The 12,717-nt window shown below is 47.3% G+C and overlaps 2 protein-coding genes across 5 annotated transcripts in view; both read left to right on the forward strand.

Moving 5' to 3' along the window:
• LOC121556089 (CD276 antigen) overlaps positions 1–8,235 on the forward strand; it is a 149,723-nt gene extending 141,488 nt beyond the window's left edge. Inside the window, exons 1-4 of one of the 4 annotated variants that reach the window (XM_045226232.1) lie at positions 4,638–4,868; positions 6,672–7,031; positions 7,116–7,409; positions 7,801–8,235. In XM_045226232.1, coding sequence (XP_045082167.1) covers positions 4,808–4,868; positions 6,672–7,031; positions 7,116–7,409; positions 7,801–7,916 — 831 coding nt within the window. In that variant the 5' untranslated portion in view covers positions 4,638–4,807 and the 3' untranslated portion in view covers positions 7,917–8,235. Of the gene's footprint in view, positions 1–4,637; positions 4,869–6,671; positions 7,032–7,115; positions 7,410–7,508; positions 7,611–7,800 lie in introns of those variants that run through there. The other 3 variants (XM_045226233.1, XM_045226237.1, XM_045226234.1) reach the window with 3 other exon arrangements.
• The window catches only part of LOC121556055 (CD276 antigen-like), a 97,400-nt gene that overhangs the window by 7,877 nt on the left and 76,806 nt on the right, over positions 1–12,717 (forward strand). The gene's annotated exons all lie outside the window — the stretch shown is intronic.

The raw sequence follows: 12,717 nt of genomic DNA on the forward strand, positions 1-12,717 counted from the left end.
AGGTTCCTGGGGGTCTGTTTTGACACTTGAATGACATGGGGGGAGCATATTAACAGAGTCATTTTCAAAGAAAATAAAATATTGAATGTGATGCATTGCGTTGGATTGATATTGGCATGGCGAAAGAGATGGGACTGTTTGAGAACGAGTTCTTCTGTGGTGCTTCCTGCTATCCCACCTTGGTTGATACCTCAGCCAATGATAGACCTAGGGTTGCTTGAGAGGGCAAGAGCTGGTGAGGAATGAGTAGATCCAGTAAATATTGTAAGTGAACATTTAAGAACACAGTACTATGCTTTCTTGAATGTACTTTATTCGCTGATGGATCTAAGGACCCTAAAACAGGGAGGATAGGTGCAGCTTTTAGTGTTGCTCAGTTTAAGGTTGCAGTGACAAAAAGAGCAACGGATCATGTATCTGTATACACAATGGAGTTGCTGGCCATACTCTTGGCTGCAGAGTGGGTGGAGGAGGTGAGGCCAGACAGGTGGGTGGAAGAGGTGAGGCCAGACAGGTGGGTGGAAGAGGTGAGGCCAGACAGGTTGGTGGAAGAGGTGAGGCCAGACAGAGTAGTCATCTGTTCTGACTCCTGTGCAGCACTGATGAGCTTAAAATCATTTGTGTCACAGAGCAGACAAGATGTCTTGTATGAGATTTTGCAGTGCCTGTTTAGATAGAAACACGTGGAAACACGTAGAAACACAAATTTGTATTCATTTGTAAACATTACGTTATGGAGTATTTTGTGTAGATCAATGACCAAAAATTACAATTAAATATATTTCAATCCCACTTTGTAACACAGTAAAATGTGAAAAAAGTTCAAGCGGGTGTAGACTTTCTAAAGGCACTGTATGGATTGTGTCATTTCATCCATTATGTCCTTTCATGGTTACACAGCAAAGAAGTAAGGTTACAATAACATATTAGAACAATGATTGATTTGCTGTAATTATTACCAATACCACTCTCTCTCCCACATCATCCTTCTCTCTTTCTACGTATTCCATATCAGTGATATCATCAGTGGTAACTACAACCAGTCTACAACCCCTAGAAGTGGCAGCTCCGGGCAGTGACATCACCCTTAGCTGCTCTTTCCCTCCGTCTAAAAACCTGAACCTCAAAAACCTGATCGTCAACTGGCAGCATGGAGAATCAGAGGTGGTCCACAGCTATTACCATGGGAGAGATCAGCTGGAAAGACAGAGTGTTGTTTACAAGGGACGCACTCATCTGTTTGAAGACCAGCTCACTGTGGGAAATGCCTCACTTCGACTGAGTGGTGTGCAGCTGTGTGACCAGGGCCAATACACCTGTCATGTGACAGATGAACAGGGAAGCACCCAGGAAAGTCTACAACTTCTAGTGGCAGGTAAGTTCCATTGTTGCTGCATCTATATTGTGTAGTTTAAATGATAACTGCACCTACAAAAGTATTTATAATATTTCAAAACAGCCCCTTATGATGAGCCCAGGATGTCCGTCCAAGCCACTTGTGACGGCTTTGTTGTCACTCTCCGTGCCTCTCAGGGGTTTCCCCAGCCAGAGGTACTGTGGGGAGGTGTGATGGGCAGTAACACCACTATGGAGTTGGACAGCAGGGGGCGCTATGAGCTGGAGAGTGAGGTGACCCTGAGGTTGAACAGCACTCTAACTGTTACAGCAGATCTGAAACTGAGGGTTCTGGACCAGAGTTTCACCAAGTCTCTCACACTCCACCCACCACCAGGTAAAATATCAGGTTTCCAAGGTTTGTTCTTTGAGTACAATGTTGTTTTCAGATCTTTTATTTAGAGTTTTTTTACGATTGGATATTTTAGATTATTGATCATCCATGTGTTTTATTCTTCTGGTGCAGTATGTACCTAACACAGTCCATCGAGATGTGATACCATACTTGCACAAAATGTTTCGGGGGAGCTGCAGGTCTCAGAGGTGGTGATGTTATGAGTGGCGCAGTGGTCTAAGGCACTGCATCGCAGTGCTAACTGTGCCACTAGAGATCCTGGTTCGAATCCAGGCTCTGTCGCAGCCGGCCGCGACCGGGAGACTCATGGGCGGCGCACAATTGGCCCAGCGTCGTCCAGGGTAGGGGAGGGAATGGCCGGCAGGGATGTAGCTCAGTTGATAGAGCATGGCGTTTGCAACGCCAGGGTTGTGGGTTCGATTTCCACGGGGGGCCAGTATAAAAAAATATGTATTCACTAACTGTAAGTCGCTCTGGATAAGAGCGTCTGCTAAATGACTAAAATGTAAATGTAAATGTTATTGTGCTAAGCTGACTGCAGCTGGCTCCACCACCACATCCACCACCCATTGAACATGCCCTTCTCCAGAGCAAGCTGTGAGTGTTGTTCACAATACTCTACTGCTGTTCATGATAAAGTACTAGTCAGATATAGAGGGAAATGTTGCTTATTTCAGTGACTGAGGTTTAGTGCTCCTTTATTCTCCTCCCTTCCACAGTGTGCTGTGTGATGCCTGCTGAGCAGAGGAGCAGATTGTTGATGTATCCCCTGCTACTAATGCTGCTGGGATTGGTGCTCCTGTTATCCAAGAAGAGGTCTGAGCAGGAGACCTAAAAGCCTGCTGCTAATGCTGCTGGGATTGGTGCTCCTGTTATCCAGGAAGTGGTCTGACCAGGAGACCAAAAAGGATAAGAAAACAGAAATATAGAATGACCTTCAGTCCATGGTCACTCAACAGGCTTTATGCCAGAGCAATTATCATTGCTTGTTTACAAAGAAATAACATAAAGGGAGGACAGCCTTTTACACTAAAGTCCATTTTCATGGAAAGTTATTTTGTAAAATCAGAACTACAATACATTATACACAAAGTTCAACACAATACAGTTGACACACTCACTATAGGACAGTGGGAGTTTCACGTCACACCACTAGATGGTCATATGTACCTCTACTCCAAATCTGGTTCCTCTTAAGGTTTCTTCCTTGTAGGGAGTTTTTGCTTGCTGCAACTTTCTCAGGGGTTTAGCTCAGGTTACTGTGTAAATCACCTTTACATTCGCAGTTTTCTTACTGGGCTTAATAAATAAAATGTATTTAATAATATATAATAATAATATGCCATTTAGCAGACGCTTTTATCCAAAGCGACTTACAGTCATGCGTGCATACATTTTTATGTATGGGTGGTCCCGGGGATCGAACCCACTACCCTGGCGTTACAAGCACCATGCTCTACCAATTGAGCTACAGAGGACCTTTGATCTGATTGAAATGATGGCAGCTATAGCATCTAATGACAATTGTTACGCGTGTTCCAGTCAATGTATCATACATTCCAGAATGTGTTATTTTATAATAAAAGGAGATGAACCCCCAATTGCGATGTCTTTTTGCTAAATCTCTTTAACAGGAAAGAACTTGCATGTTGGCATTATACCAGCAGTACAGGGAGAGTGTCATTTTCTCCTGTAACATTTAATATTTTAGTAGATTCCTTGGATCGATGATGGATCTAAGGACCCTAAAACAGGGAGGATAGGTGCAGCTTTTAGTGTTGCTCAGTTTAAGGTTGCAGTGACAAAAAGAGCAACGGATCATGTATCTGTATACACAATGGAGTTGCTGGCCATACTCTTGGCGGCAGAGTGGGTGGAGGAGGTGAGGCCAGACAGGTGGGTGGAAGAGGTGAGGCCAGACAGGTGGGTGGAGGAGGTGAGGCCAGACAGGTGGGTGGAAGAGGTGAGGCCAGACAGGTGGGTGGAAAAGGTGAGGCCAGACAGGTGGGTGGAGGAGGTGAGGCCAGACAGGGTAGTCATCTGTTCTGACTCCTGTGCAGCACTGATGAGCTTAAAATCATTTGTGTCACAAAGCAGACAAGATGTCATGTATGAGATTTTGCAGTGCTTGTTTAGATTGAGACACATATCGGGGTATTTGTGAGGTTCCTCTGGGTGCCAGCTCATATGGGAGTAGAGGGGAATGAGGAGGTGGATGTTCTTGCCAAGCAGGCTCTCAAACATCCTAATATTGAAATGGAAATGTCAATAAGAAAAGCAGAAGCCAAGGGGTTAATAAGAACAGTGGTTAAAAACAAATGGCAACAAATGTGGAACAGGGAGGGAAAGGGAAGACACCTGTATAAGATCCAGGAAAAGGTGGGGGCAGGGAGGTCCTCAGGTCAAGAGAGAAGGGAGGAAAGTGTAATAACAAGGCTGAGACATACAAGGCTGAACCGCACATTGACATTGGTAGGAAAACATCCAACTGGGAAGTGTGATCACCTTCAGGAGGAGATTGAGACAGTGGAACACGTTCTATTTCAGTTCCAGCACTATGAGAGGGAAAGGGAGAGATTGTTATTAGATTCAAAGAGTAATGGTGTTGAAGAGACAAGTTTAATTGTACTGTTAAGGCAACCTTCACGTGATGTGGTATTTCTTTGCGTATTTCGTTTCCTTACGGAGAAAAGATTAATGGGTAGGATTTAGACCTTTCCTGTCTCTGGTCCACACTCCAATCCAGTTTGTGGCGGTAATGCACCTTTAAATTTGGATGCCAACCGCATCTAAGAAAAAAAACACACACAAAAAAAAAAAGGGAGTTGGGACTTTCCCGCACAATCTGCTTTACTTTCTTTGTTCCTTGTTCTCGACACATGGGGTACGCGCTAACTTTTCATTCATTCACTCAAATGTTTAACAAAGTTAAGAAACTAAGGGGTGTATGTATAATTGGATCCCCATGCTTAATAGGCTCTATAATGCATCATATAGGATAAAGGAAATACAGGATAAAGTGAGTCCATGGATTATTAGAAGCCAATTTCAAAGAGCATGTGTCTCTCTCTCGCTTTGTCTTTCAGGTTGTACGTGGTCTCCATACCGTTTATTATCAGTAAGTAAAATCTAAGTGTTTTCATATGGTGTGTATGGACAAGTGGTAGGTCCTATGTCAAACTTTTACAACTTTGAGTAATTCTTAAATAAATGGGATCCCTCATCAGTGATCACAGGTGTACATTGATTAGTGCATTAGTGTGCAGACCTCAAGTCTTGTTTAATACATATTCAACACTATTTGATGAAAACAAATAATAAATGGCTAAACAAGCCCAGGTAAACATATGTGCTTATAGAAAGTCTACACCCTCCTTGGATTTCTTCATTTTATTGTGTTACAAAGTGGGATTATAATGTATTTAATTGTATATTTTTTTTGTCAATGATCTACACGAAATACTCTAATGTCGAAGTGGAAGGAAAATTCAAAAAAAAAAATTGAAGATCAATGAAAAATAGAACAGTAATGTACCTTCATTAGATTAGATAAGTTTTCACCCCACCCCGGTATGTCTCATGAGAGCAGATTTACTGTAAGTCAAAACTGTAATTTGGCCACTCAGGAACATTCACTGTCTTCTTGGTAAGGAACTCCAGTTTATATTTGGCTTTGTGTGGCAGGTTATTGTGCTGTTGAAAGGTGAATTCCTCTCCCAGTGTCTGGTGTGAAGCAGGTTTTCCTCAAGGATTTTGCCTGTGCTTAGCTCCATCACGTTTCTTTTCATCCTGGAAAAACTCCCCAGTCTTTGATGATGTCAAGCATACCCATACCATGCTTCTACATCTGCATTGCTTGCTGTTTGGGGTTTTAGGCTGGGTTTCTGTATAGCACTTTGTGACATCTGCTGATGTAAAAAGGGCTTTATAAATACATTTGATTGATTGATGATGCAGCCACTACCATGTTTGAAAATAAGGAGGTAGTTACTCAGTGATGTGTTGTGTTGGATTTGCCCCAAACATAAGGCTATGCATTTAGGCCAAAATGTGTTTTTCTTTGCTGTGTGTTTTTTGTTTAAATATTACTTTAGTCCCTTGTTGCATACATATGCATGTTTTGGAATACTTTTTTTCTGTATATTCTTCTTATTTTCAGTGACATCCATAAGCAGTTTCTTTCATGTCCTGCAGCTCAGTTCAGAAGAATGACTGTATCTCTGATGTGTATGAGTGGTTTAATACATCATCCACAGCGTAATTATTAACTTGACCATGCTTAAATATATATTAAATGTCTGATTTGTTATTGTTACCCATCTACCAATCACTGGCCTTCTTTGAGGCTTTCGAAAATCTCCCTGGTCTTTGTAGTTGAATCTGTGCTTGAAATGTAATACTTGACTGAGGGACCTTACAGATTTTCTATGTACTGTATGTGGGACAGAGGAAGGGGTAGTCATTCAAAAATCATGTCAACTCCTATTATTTCATACAGTGAGTCCATATAACTTATGTGCATTTTTAAGCCAAATGTTACTTCTGAACTAATTTAGGCTTGCCTAAACAAAGGGGGTGAATACTTATGCAATGACTATTCTAGTTATTAAATTTGTATTCATTTGTAAACATTACGTTATGGAGTATTTTGTGTAGATCAATGACCAAAAATTACAATTTAAATATATTTCACTCCCACTTTGTAACACAATAAAATGTGAAAAAAGTTCAAGCGGGTGTAGACTTTCTAAAGGCACTGTATGGATTGTGTCATTTCATCCATTATGTCCTTTCATGGTTACACAGCAAAGAAGTAAGGTTACAATAACATATTAGAACAATGATTGATTTGCTGTAATTATTGCTAATACCACTCTCTCTCCCACATCATCCTTCTCTCTTTCTACCTATTCCATATCAGTGATATCATCAGTGGTAACTACAACCAGTCTACAACCCCGAGAAGTGGCAGCTCCGGGCAGTGACATCACCCTTAGCTGCTCTTCCACTCCATCTAAAAACCTGAACCTCAACCACCTGTTCGTCATCTGGCAGCATGGAGAATCAGAGGTGGTCCACAGTTATTACTATGGGAGAGATCAGCTGGAAAGACAGAGTGTTGTTTACAAGGGACGCACTCATCTGTTTGAAGACCAGCTCACTGTGGGAAATGCCTCACTTCGACTGAGTGGTGTGCAGCCGAGTGACCAGGGCCAATACACCTGTCACGTGACAGATGAACAAGGAAGCACCCAGGAAAATCTACAACTTCTAGTGGCAGGTAAGTTCCATTGTTGCTGCATCTATATTGTGTAGTTTAAATGATAACTGCACCTACAAAAGTATTTATAATATTTCAAAACAGCCCCTTATGATGAGCCCAGGATGTCCGTCCAAGCCACTTGTGACGGCTTTGTTGTCACTCTCCGTGCCTCTCAGGGGTTTCCCCAGCCAGAGGTACTGTGGGGAGGTGTGATGGGCAGTAACACCACTATGGAGTTGGACAGCAGGGGGCGCTATGAGCTGGAGAGTGAGGTGACCCTGAAGTTGAACAGCACTCTGACTGTTACAGCAGATCTGAAACTGAGGGTTCTGGACCAGAGTTTCACCAAGTCTCTCACACTCCACCCACCACCAGGTAAAAGATCAGGTTTCCAAGGTTTGTTCTTTGACTACAATGTTGTTTTCAGATCTTTTATTTAGAGTTCTTTTTACGATTGGATATTTTGGATCCATGTGTTTTATTCTTCTGGTGCAGTATGTACCTAACACAGTCCATCGAGATGTGATACCATACTTGCACAACATGTTTTGGGGGAGCTGCAGGTCTCAGAGAAGGTGATGTTATTGTGCGAAGCTAAGCTGACTACAGCTGGCTCCACCACCACATCCACCCCCCATTGACCATGCCCTTCTCCAGAGCAAGCTGTGAGTGTTGTTCACAATACTCTACTACAGTTCATGATAAAGTACTAGTCAGATATAGAGGGAAACGTTGCTTATTTCAGTGACTGAGGTTGAGTGCTCCTTTTTTCTCCTCACTTCCACAGTGTGCTGTGTGATGCCTGCTGAGCAGAGGAGCAGATTGTTGATGTATCCCCTGCTGCTAATGCTGCTGGGATTGGTGATCCTGTTATCCAGGAAGAGGTCTGAGCAGGAGACCTAAAAGGATAAGAAAACAGAAGAATAGAATGACCTTCAGTCCATGGTCACTCAACATGCTTTATGCCAGAGCAATTATCATTTGCTTGTTTACAAAGAAAGAACATAAAGGGAGGACACCCTTTTAGACTAAAGTCCATTTTCATGGAAAGTCATTTTGTAAAGTCAGAACTACGCTACAATACTTTATACACAAAGTTCAACACAATACAGTTGACACATTCCTTACAGGACTCAGACTAACACAACATCATACGAGGAACTCTACCCACATGTACATATTACCTCAACTACCTCAACTAGCCGGTGCCCCCGCACATTGACTCTGCAACGGTACCCCCCTGTATATATAGCCTCCCTACTGTCACTTTATTTTACTGTATATATAGCCTCCCTACTGTCACTTTATTTTACTTCTGCTCTTTTTTTCTCAACACTTTTGTTGTTGTTGTTTTATTCTTACTTTTTTTGTTTAAAATAAATGCACTGTTGGTTAAGGGCTGTAAGTAAGCATTTCACTGCAATGTCTGCACCTGTTGTATTCGGCGCATGTGACCAATAAAATTTGATTTGATTTGATTTGAATGGGAGCTGCACACCACAAATATCCTTGTCTGGCCTAGCTGGATGGTCACCCACTCTCTCTATCACCAGGCACGGCCCCACCCAGGCACTGTCCAGCTTTGGGCACCGCCCCTTCTTGCGCGTTGGGTTGTGAAGCCACACGCGTTCTCCCGCTCCAAAGTGCCTCCCCCTAGCGCGTGAGTCATAGTGGCGCTTTTGGCGCATTCCTGCGTTCTCGAGTTGCTCTCTTGCGAAGGTGTGAGCCGCTTCTAACCGGTTCTGCAGACGACGAACATAGTTCGGGCCAGGCAAAACCCCGTCGTCGTTATCAGGAGGGTGGCCAAACGTCAGTTCGGCTGGGGTGCGCAACTCACGACCTAACATTAGTAGCGCTGGGGAGCACGCAGTCGATTCTTGAACAGCCGACCTACATGCCATAAGAATAAACGGTAAGTGGGTGTCCCAATCTCTCTGGTGTTTTGAGGTAACGATAGCCAGCTGTTGTGCTAATGTTCTGTTAAATCTTTCCACCAGCCCATCACTCTGGGGGTGAAGCGGAGTAGTGCGCGTCTTCTCCGCGCCTAACCGTCTACACAACTCTGAGAACACCCGTGACTCAAAGTTTCTCCCCTGGTCGCTGTGTATAGACTGTGGCACCCCAAACCGACTGATTATTCCCCCTACCAATGCATCAGCTACTGTTTCTGCCTCCTGGTCTGGGAGAGCGTAAGCCTCTGGCCACTTGGTGAAGTAGTCCATAGCAGTTAGAATCCACCTGTTACCGCTGTCTGTGGTTGGAAACGGTCCAACTATGTCTACCCCCAGTCTCTCCATGGGCTCCCCTACTGGGAATTGTTGTAGGAGGGCGTGTGACTGACCTGGAGGTCCTTTCTTAGCAGCACACTCATCGCACTGCCTGCAAAAGTCCTCCACATCCCTCCTGTGCCTGGCCCAATAGAAGCCTTTACGTACGCGCTTTAACGCTTTTGGAGACCCCAAAATGCCCTGCGCCTACTCCCCCGTGAAGCTGCTGTAACACGCTCCCTTGCAGCCTTTTGGGAACCACTACCTGCCACGTCATTTCTCCAGTAGCTGGCTTTTTCCACCCCCTCTGGAGCACTCCCTCAGCCACTCTAAGGACTGAGAATTTAGCCCAGAGTCCTTTGGTGACTGGTGATAGAGGGGCTACTTCCCCCCATGGCGGTCGTCTTCTCTCTTCCACCCACCCCAGCACAGGACGCAGCTCTGCGTCCTCCTCCTGGCGACGCCTCCACTCCCCGACGTCCACAGCCTCAAGCTCCCGACACTCTGTCACCCTCAGCTGACTCACCGTGGCAGTGACTCCCTCCTCCATGCACAGTTCCCTCTCTCGCTCCACCCGTTTGGCGCAGTACCCACAGCCGTCCTCAGCACACGGGCGGCGGGACAAGGCGTCTGCATTGCTGTGGCGAAGGCCGGCCCTGTGCTCCACCTGGAAGTCGTAGGGTTGAAGCTCCTCCAACCAGCGGGCGATCTGACCCTCTGGCTCCTTGAAGGAGAGAAGCCACTGCAGGGCGGAGTGATCCGTCCGCACCACAAACGGCAGGCCCCCCAGGTAGTACTTGAAATGGCGTACTGCTGCCACGACAGCCAAAAGCTCCCTCCTTGTCACGCAGTAGCGTTTTCCAGCCTTATCAAAAGTTCTGCTGTAATAAGCTACTACGTGCTCCCCGTCAGAACCACGCTGAGCCAGCACGGCCCCCAAGCCCTCATTGCTTGCGTCGGTGTCCAGGATAAACGGACGGTTCGGGTCTGGTGAGGACAGGACAGGGGGCCTCCACCAGGGCACGTTTGAGGGCCTCAAACGCCCGCTGGTGCTCTTCGGTCCACTGAAAAACAGTGTCCTTCTTGAGAAGGTGGTTCAAAGGAGCTGCTATCCCCGCAAACCCTTTCACAAACCTACGATAGTAGGATGCCAGACCCAGGAAGCTCTTAACCTCTTTTTTTCCCCTTGGAATTGGCCACCCCCTCACAGCCTCCACTTTGTCTGGTATCGTGCTGATACCCTCACCACCCAGCTGATGACCCAGGAACGCCAACTCCCTTCGCATGAAATGGCACTTTTCCGGGTGTAATTTTAGCCCCGCCCCCGAGATCCTCTCCAGCACTCGCCTAAGTGCCCCCAGTGCCCCCTCAAACGACGTGCCGTGTACCAATATGTCGTCTAGGTACACGACACACTCGTCTCTCGGAACCCCCCGCCAGCACTCTGTCCATGAGCCTCTCAAAGGTGGCAGGAGCATTACAAAGCCCGAAGCACAGCACCTTGAACTGCCAATGGCCCCTATCTGTGGAGAAGGCCGTTTTTTCACGTGCCCCAGGCGAGAGGGGCACCTGCCAGTAGCCACTGCGCAGATCAAGGGAAGAGAACCACGAGGACCCTCTGACGTGGTCTAGCGACTCATCGATCCTCGGTATGGGGTAAGAGTCTTTAGTGGTGACAGAATTTAGGCCCCTGTAGTCCGCACAAAACCTAAGTTTACCCCCTTTCTTAGGCACCATGACGACCGGCGCGGACCATGGGCTATCTGATGGCTCAATGAAATCAGCCCGCAACATGTCAGCAATAGCTGTGGCTGCTGCTTCCCTCTTGGCAAGGGGAATGCGACGGGGCCGAATTTTAATGGTTTGGTTGTCCCCAGTGTCGATGTCGTGCTGAACCAGGTGCGTTTGCCCTACCTCATCTTCCCCCCAAGCGAAGCTATCTTTAAAGTCAAACAGCAGCTGCTTTAACTGTCTCTGTTGTCTCTCGTCCAGACCTTGACAGTTTTTCAGCCACACAGCCTCAACGGGCGTCGATAACTTCCTCCTTCCCCCGTCGGGCTGATGGGGTGAAGGAGCCAGTGTGTTTTGGGCTACTGGGATGCCTGTGCTTGCACCATTATGGGGAGTGAAGGTCGTTGCCGCCGGAGACAGCTGCTGGGATGGCACAACGACCAAGGGAGCAGCCGGGACGACCAGTGGAGTTTCGGCAAGCTTGGAGGAAGACGGAGGGACAGCCCTGCCCCCTGCTGGCCCTCCCGAAGGCGACATTCCCACTGTGGGCCCCCCCGACAGCCTCAAAGTGCCCAAAGCTAAGTCCAACTGAGCCCCACAGTTTTTCAAAAAGTCCATTCCCAGTATACAGGGGTCCTGTACCGCTGCTACCCACACCGGACACCCCACAGTTCTCCCCCACACAGTCACAGACAACCGACACTTCCCTAACATGGGGGCTAGCTCCCCCGTGACAGTCCGTAGCTGGACAAGGGTCGGCTCCACCCGCACCCCAACAGGTAGTATGTCTGGTCTCACCAGGGTTACTGTAGAGCCCGTGTCGACCAGGGCCAAACATTCCACCCCCTCTACCTTGACGATGACATTGCAGAAGTCCCCAATGGTGGTACGTCCCACCACAACTACCGGGCTAGGAAACACGGTGGCAGCTACACCCTGGGGAAGCAGGTCCCCACCCTCTTGCCTGCGCTGCTGGGTACCTCTTCTGCTTACTGTGGGTTCGGGGGCGGAGGGGTGGGCCCGCGCTGCCCCCTGCGCGAGAACCCGCTGTCGTTTCCCTGTTGACTGGAGAATCTGCCACACTCCCGCTGAATGTGGCCAGGCTGGCCACAACCCCAGCAGACAATGGAAGTTGAGCTGACACTGCGATGTTGTCTGGAGCCCCTCTCAATGACAAGCGAAGCGGTCTTGACCAACCCGCCCAACTCGTCGACCCACTCTGGTTTGGTGAACCCCGGCACCCCGGCCGCCGCTGCTCTCACCTCTGGTTGACTGGCAACCTCCACTCTCACTCCCTCACCCCAGATCAGCTCCCTCTTCCTGGCTATCTCCACTGCAGCCCGCAGAGATGCTGGGTCCGACATCTGAACATGCTTACCCAGTTCGGTGGGGGAGAGTGCTCTAATAAAACTGTCCCGTGCCAGCTCGTCTTGCACCCCAATCGGCATAGTTGCATAAGCCCGCCTGGTCAGGCTCAGAATATCACTTGCCAACGCCTTTAATGATTCCCCCTGAAGTCTCTTTTTGTTATTCAGTTCAATCCGCAGCATGTTGGGCTGTGCATCGCTGCCGAAACGGTCCCCCAATGCCTCCACTAGCGCACCGTAGTCGCCCCTCTCGTCCGGGGCTAGCGTTAGCAGGCATTCCGACGCCTCCTCTGCCAGGCTCAGGGCAAGCTGTAACCCTTTCGTCTCGTCAGACCACCT

This window comes from Coregonus clupeaformis, chromosome 17 (assembly GCF_020615455.1).
Source record: "Coregonus clupeaformis isolate EN_2021a chromosome 17, ASM2061545v1, whole genome shotgun sequence".
In the NCBI taxonomy this organism is placed as follows: Eukaryota; Metazoa; Chordata; class Actinopteri; order Salmoniformes; family Salmonidae; genus Coregonus; species Coregonus clupeaformis.